Source organism: Cydia pomonella, chromosome 13 (assembly GCF_033807575.1).
Source record: "Cydia pomonella isolate Wapato2018A chromosome 13, ilCydPomo1, whole genome shotgun sequence".
NCBI lineage: Eukaryota > Metazoa > Arthropoda > Insecta > Lepidoptera > Tortricidae > Cydia > Cydia pomonella.
This window is the reverse complement of record NC_084715.1, coordinates 10,050,842-10,077,118: the sequence shown is the minus strand read 5'-3', so window position 1 is coordinate 10,077,118 and position 26,277 is coordinate 10,050,842. Positions and strand designations below refer to the sequence as shown.

At 37.8% G+C, this 26,277-nt stretch overlaps 2 protein-coding genes across 2 annotated transcripts in view; one reads left to right on the top strand and one right to left on the bottom strand.

Moving 5' to 3' along the window:
• The window catches only part of LOC133524168 (uncharacterized), a 137,294-nt gene that overhangs the window by 32,507 nt on the left and 78,510 nt on the right, over positions 1–26,277 (top strand). The window lies entirely within an intron of this gene.
• The window catches only part of LOC133524170 (protein singed wings 2), a 126,949-nt gene that overhangs the window by 67,065 nt on the left and 33,607 nt on the right, over positions 1–26,277 (bottom strand). Inside the window, exons 2-4 of the mRNA XM_061860039.1 lie at positions 17,576–17,765; positions 14,471–14,630; positions 293–455 (exon numbers count right to left, since the gene is read on the bottom strand). Of these exons, the coding sequence (XP_061716023.1) occupies positions 293–455; positions 14,471–14,630; positions 17,576–17,765 (513 nt within the window). The remainder of the gene's footprint in view (positions 1–292; positions 456–14,470; positions 14,631–17,575; positions 17,766–26,277) is intronic.

Genomic DNA, 26,277 nt, shown 5'->3' with positions numbered 1-26,277 from the left:
GTAAATTACATTTCCGACAAGGAACTCTACGCGGGATCTCGGTCAATGTCCAGAGAGTAGAAACACATTGTATATGTATAAATTATAAACGTAAATAGATAAGGTATAGGGGTAGGCGCACTTAGACGGCAGGCGCACTTCGCCCCCTTCGCCCGTGCCACTACCTACCCATACGGGTATCACGAGAAAAAGAAGAAGACGGTTAATTTGATACTAAAAATGCTTCGATGGAAACGCGCACCTAACACCATATCATATTTATTTAGTTAGTGGAGCAAATGTAGAAACTCACCGCTCAGATAAACGTGCTCCAATCGCGCAGGATCCTTGAGAAGCCGCGCTTTCATGTGCCGCAGCACATTTCCTCGGATATCCAATATTCTCAGAGCTGGCATATGAGCTATTATCTCGGGTGGAACCTCCCAGAGCGACGTAAGGCCGTGTATTTCTATTTTCTGTGAACAATTTAATTAGATTAATTACATTGCGTTGCAAAACAATGCCAGTACGGCGAATTACTGTTGCTATAATAATACTAAGAAATCAAATAAAATCTACACACCGTGCAGGTAAAAATAATAGGATACCTCCTAATCATCTATCTTTCGTAATATCATACGAAATAGGGCGCGCAGGTGCAATCTTGTGTTATACTACTGTTACTAACCGCAAGAGCCGTTGGTCATAGTCAGCGTAGGTAAACAATTAAAAGTGAACCTACTGAAATTAATAACATTTGAAAAAATCGGTGAAGAGCATGTTGGGCCATGCTCAGTGTAGGGTTTCGTAGTTACCATTCTGGCAAAATAGGCGAAACGGGGGCTACTAGTAGGTACAAGCGTAAGCATAAGAGAGTACCTTTGCAGCGCTATAACTCAAAAACGATTGGACCGATCATGTTCACTATACTTTTCATCAAAAGTATTTGTCTTAAAGTATGAATCTGACAACCGGTCTGGCCTTGTGGGTGACCCTGCCTATGAAGCCGATGGTCCTGGGTTCGATTAATGGTATTTGTTCAGATGTTATCTGAACAAATACACAACAACACAAATACTTTAACACAGATAAGCGCTGGTGGCCTAGCGGTAAGAGCGTGCGACTTGCAATCCGGAGGTCGCGGGTTCAAACCCCGGCTCGTACCAATGAGTTTTTCGGAACTTATGTACGAAATATCATTTGATATTTACCAGTCGCTTTTCGGTGAAGGAAAACATCGTGAGGAAACCGGACTAATCCCAACAAGGCCTAGTTTATCCTCTGGGTTGGAAGGTCTGATGGTAGTCGCTTTCGTAAAAACTAGTGCCTACGCCAAATCTTGGGATTAGTTGTCAAGCGGACCCCAGGCTCCCATGAGCCGTGGCAAATGCCGGGACAACGCGAGGAAGAAGAGTTCAGATAACACAGATATTTGTTCCTGGGTCATAGATGTTTCCTATGTATTTGTATTATCATATATATCGTTGTCTGAGTACCCACAACACAAGCCTTCTTGAGCTTACCGTGGAACTTAGTTATTTATTAAGCTTATGTTACACACTTTTTTCGTATTTTTTGTACCCAAAGTTAGAGAGGGAGACACATTTTTTTCTATGGGAGCGATTTTTTTCGTAAATGTTTTTTTTTAATGGATTTCAAAGACCCCTATTCGTTTTAAAAGACCTATCCAACCACAGAACTATATCGAGATAGAAGGAAAGAGTGTATGTCCCTCGCGTGCAAAAAAGTCGCCACACGGCTCCAATGCTCGCCGCGAACATTAATCGGCTCCCGACCGCTTTCCGCGTGAAACGTCAGGTTTCTAATAATTAATTGGTCAAACACCACAAATAAAGTTGGAGCTGTTAATCTTGGCATTTTCTTTCATCGGTAAGTACTCCTTGTCCTAAAATATCTGTTATTTAATTAAAAAACAATTTATATTGTTGCCGTGTATTATTTTCATCACGACAGGAGCTGTCGATTGTGTGTTTCCATTGCGGCTTGAATTTGCAAAGCCAGTCTTAGCATGCGGCATGCGTTCCAAAAACCAGCGATGTACAAATTCTATTGGCATTTTTTTCTATCAATTGTAAGAATAATGATGTACGCTCCAATTTAGGACAAATAGAGACAAATGATAGTAGTGAGGTACGATCGACACGAGCCAGAAGGTTGCCACAACATCTGTTTGACTATATTCTGGACTAGAGTAGCTTAACCTTCCGGTTCTTCCCGTTTGGGAGTGTGACGTATTCTGCTCCGCATTACAAAAAGGTTTTATTTATGGTTTACTTTTCATGTATTATTTTCTATTTGGTTTTAGAACCATGTCACAGTAAAATAGAATAATTTGAAATGTATGTAACCATGGCAGTCTGAAAATATCGTCGTAACAGCGATGACCTATTAATTGTAATTCTTTATATATATTCTTGTGTTCAGTTTATCCAAGTGTTTCAATAAATACAGCTATTAGTGGTTATATGGTGGCGATGCGATGACACCATTCATCATCACGATTCAGTAATTTGTGTTTCGTAATGTAAAGTACAGTATGGTTTTGTTAACATGGTGATAGCTTCCACCTGTTGCAATGTCCTTCCATCAGAAGTATAGAAAGAAAAGCAAAATATACCACGGGGAAGACAGACTTCAATGCAAATATCTTAAGGATATTAAAGCGTTTGCGAAGGTACGGTGCTGTGCTTCATCTACAATTATGGTGTTTCCCCTCAAGTATAGTACATCGCATGAACGTACGACCTTGCTTTTTGCATGTCCTTAATCGTGTAAGTTGACTGTAACCAAATTGTTTCCCAGCCGCTATACATGAATGACGTTTATTGTGTACAGTGACTGCTGTGTTTGTTTTACATTAACGTTAATAACAATTATAGGTTAAGGTATTTACTATATTTACAATAACTTTTATATGCCACCTGTACAAAACCCTTTAAATGCCGCCCCTAACCCGACGCCTGCATCAATCCCGACCGATTGTCCTTACTGCCCCCAAGGCCGCCAATTTAAGGGACAAAAAGGCCTCAACATTCACATCAGCCGTGCCCACGCTGACTTGGCCACCGGGAGCACGCCGCCCGTATGCCCCAACTCGATAACACACCCTGTAGGAGCCACAACCTCGGCAACTGCCCCTGATCAAACTTCAAAATTAGAAGATTTACCTGTCTTAAAAGCAAATGTACGTGTACTTAAACACATACCCAAGGGAGCCAGAAACCTTGCCGCTGGTAAGCTATGCGACATAATAGGCAATTGTTTGCGCACAAACTGTGTTGAAGATTGGTTTTCCTTGCTCTCATTTTCATTCTCAGCCTTAAGAGTGCCTGAGAGCAGGGGAAACAAATCTTTAACCACCAAAGTAAAAGACAATATTGACACTATTGACAGTTCAATCTTATATTTCTCTGAAAACATTAACCATAATTTAAGCCCGAAATACAGAGCTATTGAAACTAAAGTCCACGACGGTGATTTGAGGGGCGCGGTCCGTATGCTTCTATCCGACTCTGCACTTGCTCCTTCAAATGAGGCCACACTAACCACGTTACGTGAAAAGCACCCCTCCCCCTCTAGACAACTTTATTTACCTCCAGAACCAGACCAAAATAGCGCCTTTCTATCGGTGACTGTAGCTGACGTATCTAAAGCGCTACACTCCTTCTATAATGGCTCGGCAGCTGGATTAGATGGTTTACGCCCACAACATCTCAAAGAACTCACATCACAATCTGCGGGTAATAATGGAATTAGATTATTAGAGTCCTTAACCGACATGTGCAACTTCTTGTTAAAGGGTATGCTTAACCTGCAAGTAAGGCCCTACCTTTATGGTGCAAATTTATGTGCACTATTAAAGAAGGATGGCGGCATAAGGCCGATAGCGGTGGGCAGTGTTATCCGACGTCTTACTGCAAAGTTGTGTTGTTACGCTGTCAGGGATGATATGTCAAAATACCTGCAGCCAAAGCAGATAGGATTTGGAACAGCTAGAGGCTGTGAGGCAGCAATTCATGCCACTCGGTCCTTTGTTTTAGAACATGAAAACACTGAAAATGCACTCGTTAAAATTGATCTAAAAAATGCATTCAACTGTGTCGAAAGAGATAGCATATTAAAGGAGGTCCTTGAACTTGCACCACCTCTCTACCCCTATTTATACCAATGCTATTCCGACGCAACCAATCTTTACTTCAAAGAAAATATAGTGTTGTCACAAATCGGTGCCCAGCAGGGCGATCCTTTAGGTCCTCTGCTCTTTTGCTTGGCTATACATAAATCTATTACTACATTAAATTCTCCGCTCAATGTATGGTACCTTGACGATGGAGTTATCGGTGGAAGGCCCGAAACAATAATCGAGGACCTAAAGAACCTCATACCCACTTTCAAAGAACTTGGGCTAGAAGTAAACCCTACGAAATGCGAGCTCTTCTGTGGGTCTATGTCCGAATCTTCCTTTTCGGCTCTGCAAACACTATTGCCGGGAATCAAAAGACTTGACAAAGCATCTCTCTCCCTATTAGGTGCGCCCATTTTCCCCGAGGGTGTCAGTGCCGCCCTTCGAACTAAAAAGGATGCACTTGTGGCAGCTCGAAACCACTTGACCAATCTTTCATCTCATGTATCCATGACACTACTACGTCATTGTTTCGCCACACCCCGGATGACATATATCTTAAGGACGTCTCCCTCATGGCAATTCCCTGAATCAGCAAAAGAAATAGATCAAGAATTAAAGTCTACCTTGCAACTTATTTTAAACGTCGATCTAACGGACACACAGTGGATCCAGGCGAGCCTTCCCATACGACACGGCGGCCTTGGTATTCGTCGCGTCGAAGATATAGGACTCATTGCTTTTCTAGCGTCTGCACATGGAACCGTGGACCTTGTCACTCGAATATTAGCTCTTAATGGTGGCAACTCCCCGGTTCCATTTGTCTCAGAAGCCTTGGCAAAGTGGTCGGCATCTATGCCGGGTGACGCACGGCCTGACGACCCCGCTGTCCAAAGACAATGGGACGACATCTGGAGTAGAGATATATACAACTCGTTGCTTACTGATGCATCGGGTGTCGATCTGGCACGCCTTAAAGCTCTTGCACAGCCAGAGTCAGGGGCCTGGATGCATGCACTGCCCTCACCCCAGCTTGGTACACTGCTAGACAACGACTCGTTAAGAATAGCAGTGGCACTCCGGTTGGGGGCCAGTGTGTGCGAGTCTCATCGTTGCAGATGCGGAGCAATGGTAGAAGCCAACGGACACCATGGTCTGAGCTGCCAAAGGTGCGCGGGGCGATTTCCTAGACACCAATCGATCAACGAGATCATACGAAGGGCAATGGTGTCGGCTAGCGTGCCTTGCGTACTGGAGCCACCTGGCTTGAGTCGTGCAGATGGAAAAAGACCGGACGGACTGACCTTGATTCCATGGCGAAGGGGACGCTGTCTCTTGTGGGACGCGACTTGTGTAAGCACCTTTGCCGCGTCCCACTTGAGGCAAACCACACGGTGTGCTGGCTCAGCGGCGGAATCCGCCGCTAAGCTAAAGCACACTAAATACTCCGCCCTGGAATCAAGATACGATTTCGTACCGGTGGCAATAGAGACCGCGGGGCCCTGGGGCTCTGAGGCTCGCCGCCTGATTGCAGAACTGGGTCGGCGTCTTCGGGAGAGGGGCTGCGACCCTCGCTCTGGATCGTACCTGGTTCAACAGATCTCAATTGCAGTGCAGCGAGGAAATGCTGCAGGCATTATGGGTACTTTTGAGCCAGGTACGATGCAGGGTGGAGGCGCATATTAATATTGATGTTTGTTCGATTACACTATAGTTTTGATAATTTAAATTTAAGTTTGTTGAATTTTTATTAGTGACATTGAAATGAACTTTACATTTTGTTGAATAGAATAGTTTATTCATTATAAAAACACAATTTTTGTAATTACAATGTTGAATATTATATATACTGAATAAATTTAGGAAATAATAATTACATTTTTATATTAAATATCATTTTTATGTTATTATGATTATTATTTTTATATTATTATGTACCAACATAAAATACGTAGTGAAAAGCAATAGTAGGTACATTGTATTAGTAATTATATAATTAAGGGCGGTAAACAAGATTTACGAACGAGTGGGAATTGAAAAAACGAACAAATTTAATAAGTACGAATTCGTAATTCCTGTATCGCCCGTGGCACAACAGTGTTTTTAATTACAGCTGTAAGGAAACTGAAGGAAATAAATAAAACTTCAGCTTTACTTCGGACGTATATTAGAGCCCTAGGTCGACATTTAGAATTAAGGGACCGCATCACCAACAAGTAACCTTTTACGAGCAAGTATGATGAAAATATGTGTCTACGGCTGGCAAAACGTCTCATTTTGTCGCTTGCCATAAGGACGAGAGTTTCTTGTATATTTATACGAATAACCTGTCAAAGCGTCCTTATGGCAAGCGACAAAGTGGAACGTTTTGCCAGCCCTGAACACATAAGATTTACAGGTAGGTTACGGTTACATCTAAATATTGCATTTGATGTAATAGTATGCTATCAAATCAATTCAACATTTAAAATTTTTATAACAACATTTCAAACATTTTTTATAAGTATCTGGTAACTAAAGTATTCATAGTAAATGATTAGCTCTTATTTTCAGACTTTTAATGTACTTTCGCACTTCTATCTCCTAAATCTACTATCCTCTGTCGGTTCTTATCGATATCGACGGCGATGCCTAGAATCGGATTGCCGCGTTATAATCGATGCTTTTAAGTCGTTTTCACGCGGCTTATTATGTTTTCAATCACTAAATGTCACTCGTGACATCAAAGTGTCTTCGCAAAATGTTACACGCTCAGTCCCCTGACAAATCAATCGACTCTTTTCTTCTATCTCGATATAGTTCTGTGTATCCAACGATACCCCACAGTATTGGGTCAAAGCTAAAAAAAACATAAAAAACATTTTGTTTGGCAGCAGGTAATTTTTTTTATAGTTTTTATTTTACCGATCTGTCGCAATGCATGATTTATGTATTTATGCCAAATTGCAGCTTTCTAGCACTAACGATCACGGAGAAAAGTTTCGGACGGATAGACAGACGGACAGAGCTAAACTATAAGGTTTTCTAGGTGACTACAAAACCCTTAAAAAGGACTGGCATCAAAAAATAGGAACCGAATTGGCAATGCCGGATTTAGAGGTCTGGAGGCCTCGGGCAATAAAGGAGTGGAGGTCCCCTGGCCCCAAATTATTTTCCAAATAAAATGGTAAATTTTCCGAAGTCTCTATTGTGGGGGCCCTTCTTTTGTAGAGGCCCCGGGGCTGTAGCCCCGGTTGCCCTCCCCAAAATCGGGCCCTACGAATTGGGAACGAGTTAAGGAATAGCGCAATTAATTTATACTTATAGTGTACAGCGGATGACCAAGGGTAGGTATTGTAGGTAATGCTAATGGCCACTCGTACCTATACCTACCTATTTACTTATACTTGAAAAGGCGTAGTACATGTAAGTCGCAGGACTTATTTTGGGTCTGGGTCGTACACTGAACATCAAAGCTTAGTAGTTTCGGTCATGGAGGAGCGCCCACATGTTCTCGCAATAATTATCTACCAAAATGTGCTAATTACATATACAATGTAAATAGCGACACTCAAGGGACCGGACGTTTTTTGACACTGTAGATTTTCGTTATGTAGAATGAAATTATACTAAAGTAAACCAAATATAGCCAACCAATGTCGACGTTATATACAGAGACGTTGTATCAAGTGACGTTATATGGAGTTTACACTAATAATACATATACAGTCTTCTTTGTCGCAAGGGACTTGGTGGTAGAAGGAGTCCGTCGATCAAGGCTCACGTGATCGATCTCGTGGCCATTACGACGTTAGTGCGTGTATAAGTATATTAAATATCGACTATCCTCTGTATATATAGATTTTGTACATTGTTATTGCAAATAAAATGTATATATATAGTTCAATATCGACTTTGTATAAGTTAAACGTCAGATTAATGGATGCAGAGAAATTAAACTTGCAAACATTTTACTGTAGCTTATCCAAAGGTTTCCAGAGACCGAGAAATAGATAGCTAATGTTACTCAGCTTCAAACTCTTTTTTGTTTTAAACTTAAAACTGGTTTACTTGCGAGTTTTTGTAATCGACGTGATTGCTAGTCGTTCTCGTACCCGTTGTTTACACAGGTCTTTGCAAATAAGACCGCTTACGTAAGCTGAGCCATACGAGAGAAATAATTGTAAGCGCATCCAACATCTAGGTCCCAAGATTCCGACGTAGGAAAGTAGAAATAATTACGAAAATGTAGAGATAAGCGTGGTATTCTAATAGGTACTTCATTTATTTTCATATCAAACTATAAAATGAAACAAACATCATAATGTTTATTCGAATGTTCGATTTAACTTTAAATAGCAGTTTCGTTATTATAAGTTAGAGGGTTATTGAGATGAAACAACCTTTTAAAAGCAATTTAGTCATCATATTTGTGTCAAATTCAGTGAGGAGATATAGTTAGTTATTAGATCTCAATTTTATTCAAAAATATCCAGACTGCTACTTGAAAACTCTTTTTAAGGATTGATACCAATTTAATAAAGTTGGTATGAAGGTGACGAAACTATAGTTAGGTACGTTAGAAATAGTATGTAGCTTAAATCTCTTACGTTATATATCGAATGTCTAAATCCAATAATCGTACAGCTTGCGAGCGTTGCCGACTCTTTACTACATATTAAGTACTTCAGGTACTTGCATAACTGCAAGCTTTTTATTCAGCGAATTTTAAGATACCTACGTCAAACGTTTGCTAAAGATACGATATAAATTATTTATGTCAGTGTCAAAAGTGACGTTTTTGTTTAAAGTTCGAATCGGCCCGATAGTCCCCGCCAATACCTAGGTAAGTAGGGTAAAGTCCGGGGGCGCGCATTAAAAATATTGGAAAGAGGTACGTAAATATGATCGAATTGCCAATAAAGTAATATTTTCCCGACATTGATTTTTACTTAAATATTGATAAATAACAGATGTGTTAAAGTGACGTTATTCATAAACATCCCAATCTGACGTGGCGTTCATAAAAGCAAAATTAATTGTAAGTTCCTCTCTCTTTTTAGTGCGCGGTTACGGACTTTAGGGAGTACACCAGGTTATGATTTTTCCAATTTCTACTTAATCCAAATACATTATTCAATAGTTTTTCAAGTTGACTCTAACATAATTATATATACAGTCAGCACCAATAGTAGCGGATGAAACAACGCACCAAATGTATCTGATATTCCGGATAAATTTTCCAAATATAGATAAATCTCTAAAATTCACGTTCAAAAGTATATATTTTACAGTCTTAATTGTTCTACAATAGAACCATAATTTTTTGTCAAACTGTTACAGAATAGTAGTAGATACCTTTGACACCTTGTTTGATCCGCTACTTTTGATGCTGACTGTACATAATTCATACATATTTCCGAATAATAGGACCTTTATATGATATCTTGGATAAACTGCAGAAAGACGGGTTAGTATATTTTTTACTACATTTTATTACCTACTTGGCAAGTGGATTTATCAAGTGGATACTTACGAACGTAATGGCGTCGGGTAGTTTTTATAACGTCTGTACTGGATGCGTTCTCCGAATTTGTACTTTTTTGGTAATAAATTAGCTGATGATTTTTTTGTAAAGAAATGAGGTCAAGGAGGCCAAAGTGCAGGCACAAAAAAGGAGGCCAAAGTGGGCTGTAACGGCCGAAAACATTTTAATGTTCTTCAAGCCATTTTCCACTGAAAGACACTTTTTACAATACAATACAAATACTCTTTATTGCACACCTCAATACAGAAACAATAAAAATAATACAACACATTAAGAAGAATAAGTTTAAATAAGTTTTTCGCAAAAAAAATTGAATGTCCGCTTTCGGCAGTTTCAGCCAGAACGAGGCACACACTCTGTTATGATAATATATATGCCTCGTCTTACGTCAACACATGTATAGCCTTTGAGAAGTTCTACCTATACTTAGGTACTGAATGTACATTCAGCCGTCCCTAAACTGAACCTACGTATTACGAGACGCTTAATGCTTGTTGACAGTTATCTCAATATACTTCTTAGATCCTATATATGCTAACCACCGTTTAAAGGTGCCCGTATTGAATTTCCACACTGTATAAGTATAATATACATATCATTACAGTTACAGCTTGACTTTCCAAAAAGAGGAGTATGATTTTTTAAGTATAGGTATACACTTACCCTATATTTTTATTGAAAATCTGATTGAATGTTCCCCACCTACTCCCAGCTTTCGTCCGATTTGCAGAAAATTAAATATTGCAAGCCTAAGCCTTCAAATTAGTGAATATGTACCTCCGTAAAAACCTTATATGCATCGAAACAGACAATAAAAACACAAATTGCCCCAGTTCCAGACTCGGTTTGAAGCTTGGATTTTAGTTATGGTTTTCATATGAAGTACCTACTATTTCCGAAGGGTTGAACGAAATAATTTTAACACATATTACGCTGTAACACACTTAAATATTTAGAACGTTCTAGACTATCTCAAGAAACCTAATCAGTGTTTGTCCAACTAAACATAGGCATCATTTAATGAGTCCTGGGCCTAGGTGCAAATTAGAAAACTATTAATTGCTTTATTCTTTGAATCGGAAAATTAGTAGCTTTATTTCAAAGTCAAGAGTATTTTTTAATTGAGACTAACAGGCCAATTCTAGTTTTAGATATGTATTAGATCAATATTCATTTATTCATTCATTCTTTTAAAATTATGGCTTCAGTCCAGTGGGACTATTTCGCCAGTATCAAGGTATTAGGTGCTTTAAATACGACTAAAATTGTACGGTTAGTACAAGACAGGGTACGTTGATTTTATCAGCTCTTGTAAAGCGATAGCTGGACTTTACAAGTAGCACGTGGACTACCGGCCGTATACATCAAAATGATGGTTAAACGCGTTTCAAAATTAATTCATCATTCATTCACACTACCACATTAGTTTACTGTATAAGAAGCTATCGATATTACACTTTAAACAATATTAACGAGCAAAAAACAAGGGAATTAGTCACGAGGCTAACTATCAAGATGGCGCTCGAATCAGAAGTCCTGATTCTAATATGATAAAAGTACTGATTTATTTCTTCAACCAAAAACGTCACTTTTGACACTGATAAATCAGTGTCATATCAGTAGCATATTGGAAACAGATCTAATAATTAAAATTAGAATTGGCCTGTAACCATCAGTCGTATTACTCTATGCTGACTCCTAACGTGACGGGATACAACATAGCATACGTCAAGCAAAAGGTACCACATTGTCGCTTACAATACGGACGAAATTTGCTTGTATCTTTATACGAATAACCTGTCATGGCGCCGTAACTGTAACAACAAAATCGTCATTAATATATGCCTTATCCGAACTTCCTGTTTTTAAAGTTGTTGTCTAGGCTGCAATTAGACTATCATAGAAATTATCATATATCATAATGAAATGAAATGATCCTATCTGACAGTACCTAATCCTAGAATTATTATCATATACGTCAAATGTGTTAAATAACATCATCAGAGGTTTGTCAATTTTCAATGACTTCTATAATATAATCTATGATCAAATTTCTATGATAATGTAATTGCGGCCTTACTGGAATATGACCCTCAAATACGAGTACATCTACCGCAAGATGTCCCGGGGGTGGGGGGAAGCGTAGTCACGTAACAATCGTTTCCTTACAGACAAATCCAATCGAAACTTAAATAATTTAGGTATATAAATGAGCGCGTAACTTTTCGTTCAACCTGTTATGCCGATAACTTTTTACTTTTAGATACTTTTCAGGAATATTTTTTGATTGATAAAGGAACTGTGATTTGTTTTTGTTTGAAACATGATAAACGATATCCAGCTTTAGTAAAATAACTTAATAATTGGACTAATTGGAGTTATCTATTAACTGGGCTTACCTAGAAATAAGCTCACTTTTTCGATAAAAAATAAATTATAAATTGAAATAAATGTCATATTCTAAGAAAAAGTGACCTCCAAAGCTGGAATCGAACCACAGCATATAGTAGTGTTTCTACTTGAAATAAAGCAAATTAAAATATTTGCTAAAAATAATATAATTCGTTCTACTAATTTTAATAAAATAAATTACATTCTATCGGAATGCCAAAGTCATCTGTCGGCGGACGCACATAATTGAGAAATTAAATTGCTTCAGACTTTTTGCTACATATCGTCTGACCTTTAGGTTCATTCAGTTACAGTTATTGCTTTGTAATGAAAACATCTTATTTTGCAAGAAAGTTCAAGTTCTCAATATCAAGTACTTATTAATATTCAAAGATACTATGAACATTGTTCTACATCATATTGAAATTTCAGGAATTTTAAATATTAGCTTTTATATATGTGCGTTTCTTTTAATAACATTATGATGATCCTTGGATTGAAGTTGGATTACCGGACTCCGAGTCTATTAATTTAAACTACCCTGTTGAAAAAACGACAAAATGTATAAATAAGGTACCAATGTTAGCACAAATAAAACGAGAATATTACACTGAGTTTCAAAAGAACACTCATAGATGTTATAAATTCCGTTATCTTAAGTAACGCTCAAGGCTTTCAGACAGACAAGAGAACTAGGGACGTCGACGTACCTACGTAGATCTGAGAGTTGCCAAAATTTAAGTGTAATACACGTAAAACTGATAGTGCTATCACACAAAATAGGCGCTACTCGTCGAAAGGCTGCTGCTCCGTAATAGAAAGGTCCTACAATGTAAGTAAAGAGTGCAGAAAAGACTTCGCACGATTGAGCGCCCAGAAAATTTTGATCAACTGTGCACGGCTTATCTTTCGGCTAATCCAAAATCTGAGTAGGTCTAGTTCAACAATAGGTGCCTTCAACTGAAATTAGTTCACCTCTCCTCCTTTTATTTATATAAAAAAACGCCGTAGATTTCACGAAAAAAAAAGTTATCAGATCCTACAACTTAGAAGAGAAAACGCCGTTCCTATCCTACGTCAACGTCGCCTACGGGCCCTACGGCGTATACGGACTCCCGGATAGAAATATTTTTTTCACGTCAGCAGCTCGAACAAGGGTAATTTGCTGCTTAAAAACAGTGAGCAAAATCGCATTTTGCTCACTGAGTGAGACAAAATAACATTCAAGTGACCTTTAGATTCGAATGTCATTTCAACGTGCGGGGCCTAATACAAGTTCGAAATATTTGGATTCTATTGTCTTTGTCCCTTTCAAGTCATTAGCAAAAAGAAAGAGACAAAAAAGTGCATACGTAATTCAACGATATATTGACGGTTTATAATAGACCCCCGAAATAAGTCAGACCGCATCGTTCCAAAACACCCTACGAGTCTTCATTCGTAATAATTATTTAATGATATAAAAGTTTAAAATTTAATAAAACACCATATTTTACGTATTTTATTATACAATCAAAACAATAAACTTACACAAATTTACGCAATTGTTACGCAGTAAATAATTCTACTTAACTACTTTTAACGATCTCTACTATAGTTGACAAATAGTAGTATCCGCAATTCGGACCGTAACTTACAAAGTTTTTTTTACAAAAAAAAGTTGTCGATTGAACTGTCAATTGATGTTCGTTAATTCATTATTGTCGTATTATTTTATTGAAATTTCTTTCGTTTTGTTTTATTGCGGTAATTAAAGTTAATTGTTAGAATACCTTCAGAAAACATGAGTGAAATAGTAATCCGTTTTTTTTTTATACTACGTCGGTGGCAAACAAGCATACGGCCTGCCTGATGGTAAGCAGTATCCGTAGCCTATGTACGCCTGCAACTCCAGAGGAGTTACATGCGCGTTGCCGACCCTAAATCGTTGAGCTCTGGCAACCTTACTCACCGGCAGGAACACAACACTATGAGTAGGGTCTAGTGTTATTTGGCTGCGATTTTCTGTAAGGTGGAGGTACTTCCCCAGTTGGGCTCTGCTCGAGATCTGGAATGACATCCGCTGTGCTGTGCCCTACCACACAGAGCGAGATGACATTCACAATGCCCATACCTCTCTTGTGGACGTAGTTTAAGGACATACCCGGGTCCAAACGGGTCCTACGGGTCCGTTTGTCTGGATTACATTTTTTCAGGTTGTATTTTTTGATGGCTGACTGACGTAAAAATTTTTGTGCACTACACGATATCAAAGTTATTTACATCTCGTGCGCTTTTGAGTCCCTTACTACGCTCAAGATTCTATTATAGAATCTTTCGCTTGCACGGGACTCAAAACAAGCACTTGAAGAAATATCAAACTTTGCTCTCTTGTTGTACAAATAACTATTTGTATAGGTATATAAGTTGCGAGCAATTCGTGGTCTTACCTCTATCCTACTATTTTCGTCGAAGTGTCCTTTGAACACGTGTAGCAGTGAGCAGTTGAGTAAGTGCAGCGCCCGCAGCTCTGGGAAATGCTGCTGCAGCCGGCCTATATTGAGGCAGGTGCCCGGCCAATCCGTTAAAATTAATGATGTCATTTTATGCCTGTGGACAAAATATATTCATGATTTATCGTATTCTGTTAAGTCTTCGGTTACCGCGATAGTTATTCATGAAGTAAAAGTATTGAAACGGATTATCACGAGTAATTAATTTGTAATACATCTCGACCTTTCGAAGCCTGCACAACGTTCGTGATCAACGGAAGACTGAGGAAGAAATATATTACCTTTGTCGAAAGAACAATGAATAACGGCCCGATTCGAAGAATGATTAAGACACGTTTAAGCTCTTGGATAGATCTTTTAAAGATCGATAACTTTTTTATTTTTATTTATTAAAGTTCTAAACATTAAATTAATCGCAGAGTTTCTTATTTCTTAACTGCTAAGCCAAAGATGGCTTGTTTACAGCCAGAGTTCGGACTAATGCACTAAGAATTTAGTTATGTTATAATATTGTACACATGTTACATTAATATTATTCTAATGTTATCCTAACTAAACGACATGTCAAAATTGACGTTTATTTCGATTTCGCTGTGATCCCAATAAGATCTATCTACGATATGTCAAAGTGACATGGGTTGCCCGAATCGAGCTGCTTCTATCAAATTAAACGACATACAAACGATATCTAAATGAGCACTTATCCAAACCAAAACTTATCGTTATCGTAACTCATTCTTCGAATCGGGTCGTAAGTCAAAACTAAAGCAACGCTTTTCTATTTTTTGAACTTTATCCTTTGCACTGGGAATATTTGCCTAAAACGCAATAAATTTTATTTAATTAAACCCAAGGCAATAAAATGTCCAGAAAGGAAAATGAGGACTACATTTGTATGGAGAAGCGGCCGTGGCCTATTCTCTTATAAGGTTTTCGATCAAAATTATGTGAGCCTTTTTAGGGTTCCGTAGCCAAATGGCATAAAACGGAACCCTTATAGTTTCGCCATGTCCGTCTGTCTGTCTGTCTGTCTGTCTGTCTGTCTGTCTGTCTGTCTGTCTGTCTGTCTGTCTGTCCGAGGCTTTGCTCCGTGGTCGTTAGTGCTAGAAAGCTGAAATTTGGCATGGATATATAAATCAATAAAGCCGACAAAGTCGTACAATAAAATCTAAAAATTTAATTTTTTTTAGGGTACCTCCCCTACACGTAAAGTGGGGGTGAAATTTTTTTTTCGCTTCATCCCTAGAGTGTGGGGTATCGTTGGAAAGGTCTTTCAAAACTAATACGGGTATTCACGAATCATTTTTTGATAAAGTGAATATATTCGGAGATAATCGCTCCGAAAGAAAAAAAAAATGTGTCCCCCCCCCTCTAACTTTTGAACCATAGGTCCAAAAAATATGAAAAAAAATCGTGGAAGTAGAGCTTAAGAAAGAGATTAAATGAAAACTATAGCGGACATGATCAGTTAAGCTGTTTTTGAGTCATCGCAAAAAGTTTTCCCTTCATAGTAAAAAGACTTATTTTAATTAGGTACTGATTATGCAAATTTGCCTATTTGTTTAACTCAGGTGAAAGGTACCGTTTCATCCCTTGGTTAACAATTTACTATACTTTAAGCTCCAGTTTAGCTTATTGTGACGGAAGAGTAACTACGGAACCCTACACTGAGCGTGGCCCGACATGCTCTTGGCCGGTTTTATTAAATATTTTAATACCTACATGGACATCATAAAATTACAACTATTATTTGTAAAATATATAGTAGAAATGGTGGACTCAATGCCGAAAGGCAAAATAAAATCTACGTTAAGACTTAAGGCTAAGTTATCTCTACCTTAATCTACGAAACGTCTTGCCATCGGGAGGGTCGTGTGCTTGTTTGCCAACAATGTAGTATAAAATTAAAATAAAAAGTACTATTTCCTCCTCGGCCAATCTGCACAAATTGGTCCCAGCGTTTTCCTCGCTCGTATTTGTTTTGTCTAATGGACATGTAAGTTAGCGAAACGTTGACAAATACCTTTCTTTCCATATGAAATGAACCGAATATTTTAACAATTCCGATTTGTTACGGTTTTCAACCTATTTTGTTATGGTCCAAGATACGTTATAAGGAATATTTACCCTCATGTGTTATTTATTTGATTAGAAATAAATGATAGATAATATTCACATTGACACATTGCAAATAGGTTGCATAGTAAAGTTGCGTACGGACAGAAAAAAAAATACTAACACAAATTAATAACGTATGAGGGTAGATATTCCTTATAACGTATCTCCTACTAGTACGACCTTGAAGATCTGCTGATTGGTGCTTGCGAAATGAAGTGAAAGTCGTGCGTGAGATAGGCGCCATACTGAGGGCCTACCGCGAACCACGTACGAGGTTTTGCCTCTCTGTCGCACTTGTAAATTTGTACGCAAGTGTGACAGGGAGGCAACACGTCGAACGTAATTCGCGGTAGGCCCTCAGTATGGATATAATGGTCGTCCTTGTACGTGACACCGTGAAAAAAAGTTTCCGTCACTTTCAATTCTGCGATGTTAAAAAGTGAGGGTTATTATGTCACGTGGATAAAGCAATCCATAAAACCCCTGCAGGATGATAGGTAAGAATCGAAACCAGTTTAAAACTATAAGAAGTTGTTAAAATGGGAATCGGTTCCTTGATCGTGGACTCGCCTACACCAACCCACGCACTACCCGTATTATACCCTGACTACCATATCAACTTTGCAAAACAAACTAATATATTTCGCTAGGATCGCAAAGCTATTCTTCCCTCTTAATTGTTATAAAATTAAAATATATATATATTCCAACCTATATAAATTCCATTATTTGTCGAAATATAAGTACACCTTTTTAAAACTAAACGTACTTACAAAAACAATTCACAGCCAACGACGTCAACCAAGCGCGATTTCTAAGTACTGTGTCTAAAGCACAGACAGGTGCTCAAATCCATTGTGTCAGTACAATCTTGGGTTCGTCGTTATCAGGCCAAGCAGGATAAAATTATTGGCTGCCACTTACTGTATCCCCTTCATCCACCGGTTAGAGATGCCGCCCTTACACAGCAGCTGATGCTGCGTCTGCTCGCACGCGGCCCACGTGGTGAACTCGATGAGCGAGCACGGCCGGTTCATGCTCTCCGTGTCATTGAGGCGGTACAACCCTGGGGATGCAGTTGTCAGGCCGAGCAGGAATATTGTCTGTGATAAAACTGCAACAAAGTAAATGTATTCGTGAAATAGATGCTAGGAAGCGGAGGAGGACTGATTGAAGAAGTTATATGTTATATGCATTGGATGCGGATCCGTACGGCGCATCGGTGTGCAAGCGGGATATCGCTATAGGCGCGTGGCGCTGACTCACTCACATCATGACTAGCTTAATTGACCGAGCGTTAGCGATCTCCGTTCGCTAACGCTCTGTTTCAGCTTGGACAAAAATCATCATGTATATCCGGATATTCTCGTCTACACTGCATATCAAGGATCAGAATTTAACTATTATTACCAATGATCGTTTCTCAAGCGTGTATCTATTAATTTACTATGGTTTTATGGCGCTCAGTTATCAAATTTTATGTCTTGACGCGCTGTTACTCTTTAAAGGTGTTCATTTTGGCGTTTAATTATATATGTATTTAATTTAGTAAAACTCCTTTTACCAGACGGGTCGATAGCAAGATTTGCAAGGGATGAATCTAATAAATCACCAGTCATACAATTTAAGTAGGTAAGGCATATTGGTATGTCTTACCCTATATGTTTCCCAGTCTCGTTAGTTATTAGTAACATCATAGAACAGATAATTGCCATCATATATCAGTGCCTCCAGTGAATAACGGTATAACACGACTTATTCCCTTTGGTTTTTATTGTTCCATTCGATTCAGCTCATCGAACTTCACAACATATCAAAAGGACATAACTCTAGCAGTTTCCTAACCCAGTTTTTCCAATGTCCCAAAGGTTACAAGTCTAGTGTGCATGAAGACATAAATCACTTTATCCGGCGTTGTCGACGATTGCAAAGGAACAAGTGGTCTCAAGTCAAAGTTATTGACGTACTATAAGGCATGTTTATAGTTATAATTTTGAAGAAAAGAAATAATTGATTTTGTCCCGTTATATTCTTAGACCATTTTGACATAAACCCATTTATACCATTATCCAAGCGTGAGCATAAAGGAACATCTCGTTTAATGTCATTGCTACAAGCAATATCATTGGACAGTTTCGTATTTATGCCGTGTTGCTATTGGTCTATTTGGTCTCTTTATTTTGCTGCACGGAAACAACTCGATGTGTTACTTTTTACTTAGTATTATTATTTTGATTGATTTATAGCATAGTCTTAACTCAATAAATCTTTTTATTTTTAGTAACTATATTTTAAACGTTTATTTACGATGCTTTTTGTGAATTAATAGTAAATTTCATGAATAAAGTACATTAACTGATACTTCATTATCCAGTGTAACGTGAAGAGAGGTACAGTGTGATAATTATTATTTGTGTCTGGTAAAGAGAAAGAAATCTTTGGACGTTTAATCTGACAATCCATGACTGCAAACTAAAAACAGCAACCTGTTATATGTGGCATGAAGGTATTGGAAAGCGTGGCGGTAACCAAATAGCATCTTGTCTGTATGACTATATAAAAAACTTACCGCTGACAGTAAAGAGAATCATTCTATACTCAGATACTGGCGGCGGCCAAAACAAAAACTCTTTTGTTGCTGCTATGTTTTTAACCATTATGAAACAATGTCTTCATATTGAGGTTTTTGACCATAAATTTTTGGTACCTGGACATACGCACATGGAATGTGACTATGATCACTCTGTGATCGAAAAAGCAAAAAAAAGAGTTAGTGCCATACACCTGCCAAGAGACTATTACCAAATGGTACGATCTGCTGGCAAAAAAGGCCAATTCATTGTCAGAGAAATGACTTTACTTTTATAACTTTGAGATCCTTCTGAAGGGACCCATGGTATTAAGAAAAGTTAATACCGATAAAGAAAAATTTCATTGGCCTGACATAACTTGGTTCAGATATACACAAACTGAAGAATTGATGGTTCAGTATAAAAAAGATTTAAGGACAGAATCAGACTTTCAGAAACTGTCATTCAAAAGGCAAGGAAAACCTAGAATGTTTCCTGTGGCTTTAACCGTCATGTCTGAAACAACTTTGCCGATAAGTATCGAGAAGAAGAAAGATCTTATGGAACTCTTACCGTTTATTGACAGTGAGTGCCATGATTTCTATAGAAACTTGAAAACGTCAGAAAATGAAAGAGCGGAAGAAGATCTCGATTTAGATATAATGATGTATGACGCCGATGAAGAGCGAGATGATAATAATTGATGTTAATTGAAGTTAATGAAAACAGTTTCATTCTAGCATTATTTGATTATACCTACGGCTTATTTGTAAAATTATTAAGAAAGAGTGTCTTTACGTTTATTTTTAAGTGTTGATTTTAACGATTTTAAGAATAGCAGTTGATATCATTAAATAATTTAGTCATACATAATGGTTGTTTTATTAAATTGCCTGAATTAACTCTTTCTGCACAGAATTAAAAACTATACAAGTCATGTCATGTCTAAAATACTAATAATTATAATGGCTCAAGTCGTGTTCGTCATTTATGCACGCTGTGCTTAAAGGCATAAGTCGTTGTATGCCTTAAAACTCAACAAAAACCGTGTGTATAAATTGAGTTATGTCTTTAAGTACTCGTGAATAAGGGCATAATTAGAAGAAAAACGGAAAAAAAACATATTTATGGGGGACAAATATTAATCCTTTGGTGTTAAATACAAAGCCTAGCACCTTCACTACTATAAAAACACTTAAGAAGCTCATATTATAAACATTAGCGTTGTCTAGACAACGTAATATCGTTTTTTGCCTCTCCTGAAAAGTGCCGTTTTTGAGTTATGCCTTTATTCACTGGAGGCACTGATATATGGAAATGGTATCATATATATGGAAATGGATAAATATCTGAACAGAGCCTCCATCATCAAGACCCTAAAGTGCATGTTCAGATATTTTTGAGCACGTTGGCTACCCTGATATATACAGAATTTTCACGATCTAGCGAAACGGTTACTTGACAGAAAATTCCGTTTTCCCTCTCTTACGCACAAGGCGCATGACGCGTTCTCTTTTTCACCCATCACACTGTGCATTATAGGTATTCGGAGTATTAACGTAAGAATTTAGATTTATTTCCTTCATAATATTAAATGACAATATAAATTATTTCAAGCTAATCTATATGATATTGATTTTAGCTGTTATGAATTGACCCTTATATATACGAAGCTAAGGTAAGGTAAAACACTGATTTAAACTTTCACGATTTTTACACATTCTTATGTAAATATCGTGTGTAAAACGAGGTTAAGTATATAACTTTCGACAACAGTATTGTCCCCGTGGTCTCGAAACTTCGGAACAAAGTTAAAAAAATTACGCAATTAAATCCCGTTTCCGTAAATAATAAGGTAAAGTTAACTGATAGCACTTAGCTTCATTATAATACTATAAGGGTCAATAAAATTCATAAACTGTCATTGGTCATTTCTTAGCTTAAACTCCCACTTTAATTATTGCTTGAAAGCCCAGCGCGCCCGAGCAATTAAGTGAAATACTTGTACCACGAGCAACCCCTAAGCGTAGCGAGAGAGAATTTACTCACATAGTTTTAGGACTTTACTAATAAGTTTCTAAGTTAAGTACATGAGTACTTTGTTCCCACTATTCCCAGATTGCAAATTAAAGTTATTATTACCTTATCGTAACGGACATACAGATGGGCTCTTTATTTAATTTACAGACGTCAAAAGCACAGGTCTATTAAGCTGCAGAGTTATGTGACCCCCCAAGTGTAGTGAAATTTGTTTGCAGGGGGGTTGTAGTGTATGCTACACCTTACCCCTATAGCGTACTACTACATAAGCTGTCACATATATTATTTTAGTCACAATAAATCTATACTCAATACTAAGTAGTTCTCCTTTAACGCCCCACATCACATGGCGATCCTGCGAGGAACCATGTTTTTAAAAAACACATGTATTTTACTTTCCTCGTATTCCAAAACGAAAAGCGCTGTAATGGCTTCCCTCTTGCACACGTCAATTAACTATAAGCGTACGCGTCACTCTAGAAATCTAGAACTTTGGTCAAATAACATACTTATTAACTGACAAAGCCCAGAAATCGTTGTTTACTGTGTACATTAAATTCCTTGTATTCTTTTTCTCGGAGTATTATATGTGGATATAAAATCTCGGGAGACGCTGCCTCGGCCTCAGTCGTGAGGGCTGTAATTAGAATTTTTAATGTAGTGATTAAACAGTGTCAAGTATAAAAATTATGTAATTATATGGCGACATTCAACAATTAAATATTCTATTCATCCTAAGTGTATTTGCTTGTTGTAGAACATAGGGCACTCATGTAACCACATGCGAAGCAATCTGCTTTGAGACTTAGTGAATTATGCTAGCAAATTTATGGAAGACTCGCATTATTATGAGCACACATAAATGATTTTATCTACAAAATTTTGAGAATCGTCCTCGGTTTACTTTAGTGTGCTGCACATTTTACTGTATACCAACTTGACTACACTGACATAATTATGTGGTTAAAAAAAACACAGCAAAACAAGCAGTGGCAGTGGTGGCAAAGGATGTTATCCCTTATCAAACTCCGGGCGTTTATAAGATTGAATGCAGCTGTGGTAATTCCTATATTGGGGAGACCAAACGCACCATAGCGGAAAGGGTCAAGGAACATGTCGCGGCTGTTAAAAAACGTCAAATAAATAAGTCTGCGCTAGCCGAACATTTGCTACAGTCGGGACCAAACCACTGGATTGAGCTCCACGATCCCAAAGTCCTCTCAACGGAACGTCTTTACTACAGCAGGAAAGTACGTGAAGCAACTGAAATAAGAAAACACAGAAATTTAAATCAAAATGAGGGCCAGGGAATTTCGTGTTCGTGGAATCCAGTGATTAGCATATGTAAGGGTGAAAAAACTTTCCAACACATACCGTCGGATGTCGTGAGTGTTGTGTGTAGGCAAAGTGACAACCCTAGCGTACAAGTGAATAATCAAGATCAAGTGCGGGTAATTTGCAAAACCCGCGCAGCAAGATGTTGATACAATTCCTCGCCAGTCTGACTGTGACCACGCGCGTAACGTCACGTTCGAAACGTCAGGCCATATAATAAACGTAAGTTTACGCGATTAAGTCCCGTATTCGTTTTAAAACTTGTACACTACACTACCTTAAACTTCGAAACGTATTTATTTCCCTTTAATCTATCAGAGCGATACCAAATTGTATCTTAAATTATAATTACAAGACAAAACGAGACAAATAAGTATTTATTGGAGAAATAATAGAGTCTATTAATTAAATATAATTAACGGGTGGGTGGAATATAAATAAAACAGATCTAATAGTAATCTGGCAGAGACAATTTCCAAGAAGTAAGAGTTAGTGAAATATAATATTATAGGGTAAATGTACAAACGTCAAAACATGGGAGAGAATAAGAGAATAGTAAATTTTATACAGATCGACCTAGTCCAACAGTAAGCTCAATAAAGCTTGTTGGGGGTACGACGACAGTATACACCGTGTTTTTCGTTCTGTTAATTTCATGGGTGCATTCTTGAGCTTAAATTAAGTAACTTTCTCAAAGACACCGGTATTCTAATTAACTCAATTACAGATATAATAAATAATTTTTTTTTATCTTATAAGGCCCTCACGAGCATATACACTTTCCTTAGAGGATGTTTATAGCAGCTGGATTCGGGCAACCAATGTCACTTCGACGTTAGAAATATCGTAGATAGATCTTACTGGGATCATAGCGGAATCGAAGTAAACTTCAATTTTGACATGTTGTTTAATTATCGATCTTTTAAAGATCTTTAACTTGTCTTAATCATTCTTCGAATCGATTATCTCAGAGAATGACCCACAACATGACAGCAGTAATGGTCTTTCAATTCAAATTTCAACAAATATTTTTGATTACAACCGGTAAGGAGCGGTAACTTAAGTCAGCGTATATTGCAACATACAATTAGGTACTTAATAATAAACCTAAGAATATTCACAGACGGCTCAAAAACATTTGAAGGGACAGGATGTGGTGTCTTCTCGGAGGACCTGAACATACACATCTCAAAACCCCTGGGAGAACATAACACGGTATTCCAAGCTGAATGTGTGGGAATAATAGAAGCTTGCAATGCTATAACAAGACGACAGACGAAACACGAAAATATACTAATACTGTCAGACAGTAAATCAGTACTACAAGCGCTATGCAGCGACAAACTTAATTCAGAACTCATACTCGAATGTCATCGAAGCCTCACGGAAGTGAGCAAAGAAGGCAACAAAGTGACAATTCAATGGATAAAGGGGCATAGTGGATCAAGAGGAAACGATGCAGCGGACGAACTGGCCAGGAAAGGCTCAGAAACGCCGGCATATGGACCCGAGCCCATCATACCCCTACCAATATCCTATATACACAACCAGCTAGACCTACATCACAGACAACTGCACAATAAATACTGGAAGGAAATGGACACATGCAGGCAGACCAAGGATTTTCTACCGGAACTGAACCACAAACTCACCAAAATACTACTGAAAACACCTAGACATCAACTACGTAAAATAGTAGGATTAATTACAGGACATAACACACTTAACAAACACCTACACAATATGGGTAAAACAGACAGCCCCATGTGCAGAGCGTGCATGGAAGAAGAAGAAACAACAAAACATATTCTCCTAGACTGCAAACAGGTAGAAGTATACAGGAACAAATACCTAGGGAATCCGTGCACACTAGGAGAGGCAATTAGCAACCTGAAAACTTTGCTAGGCTTCGTGGAGGAGCTGGGGTGGTTAGAGTAGCGCTACCTCGTTTCACGCAAAATAGGCACAATAGTTGTCGATTTGCGGAAAATGCCCAGAAACACTAACTAACTAACTAGGTACTTAATCTTGCCCATGTGTCATGTGTGTACAGATCGATTCACAGGACCTGACACGGATTGAATGAATAAGTGAATGAACTTATCGTATGTATCGTACGTAAGTATAATGTTAGTTTCGTTCATTCCATTTGTGCCAGCTTTCGTAAATCTACCTCTACAAGTAACATCCACTTTTTGAAGATCACACGTTTATACCAATTGCATAAGAATATGTTACCTTATACAGCATATCAGCAAATGGCCACAAAAAATACAATGGCAGCAATGGGGTTCAAGTGTCCATTAAAATGAAAAAAAAGGGATCGTGGAAACACATTAGGGAACTCTCATTGGTGAAATATTATACTCTGTGACAGAAATATGTAGGTAAACCTCTTGTGCACTTAAGATAATACTCTTACTAAAAAAATGGCGCCTCTGAGAAAGTTGTCATGATCTTATAAAATTTTGGTCACGTAAAAATTCAGAATTCTTCCGTATCTTTAACTTGTAACTCGAAAAACTCGCAAAAAGAAGTCACGTTTCTTGTAAAGAGAATTTGTTGGAGTTCAAAGTTCAGAAGTTCCAATTATTAGGTAATTTATCTCTTCAAGTAGGCTGAAAAGGCAATATTTACATAAAAAAATATATTTATAGCTGCAACAGTTCTGCATCATGTGTTTCTGATGCGTATTTTGTGAGATAGGTATGTCTTAAGGAGGATACACCGTGGCTACGTGAAATCGCCTTTTCATACAAACGTAGACCTCATGTTCCTCTCTCGATTTTAACTTTATTAGAAATATTTAAACACAGTCTGTTGCATATCAACCACAGCTACGACCCGATGTTTGAATCTTTTGTTTTTCGTTCCAAATTTTTACATAAATGAAAAAATCGATAAAAGTCAAAAAAGGGGTATAGCTCTATGGTTAATATATACATCAAAATATGTTAAAACATTTTCCATAATATCAATATCCCGAGAGGAAAATGTATGTATATGTTCATAGAATAAATTGACGTCCTACAAAATATTTTATATGTAGCTGGAGCTATGTAAACTAATTACCGGGATAGATATACCTTATGTGCAAAGTTTCATTACAATCTAACACTTAGTTTTAAAATGAGAACGAAAGTCCCTTTGTATGGGAAGGTGAATTTCAGTCGAGCTTGCTGCGGAGTTGCGGACACTTGGGTTGCTGTGTACTTTATGTAATCCTATAGGACATCTCTACCACTCCAGTGTAATTTATCAGTTCTGATACATTGGTTGCTTATTCAACAGTGTCAATTTTCCGTGGTTCCGTACAGGATTAGTAATTAATAGGTCTGGATGGCTTATCGAAGGACGTTAGTGATACGGTCGATTAGAATAGACGCAAGAGGACGGTGTGACGCCTCCTGCTGGAAAGCCATTGTTATCAATTATTTACTTAACTTTAGCATATAAAGCCTTCGTATTCCACATCATTTAAGATACCACTTGAGTGTATATAATTTACTTGATAAAGCCATCCCTCTCATCTCCTTTATTCTTTCGATTATCGGGATAATTGAATCATCGATCATCGATTTTCGGCTCACTGGGTACTATCGCGTATACAAGTTCATACTATTTTATTAATAAATACGCATTTTAATACGCAAAATAGTCATAATATTGGGGGTAATTGAA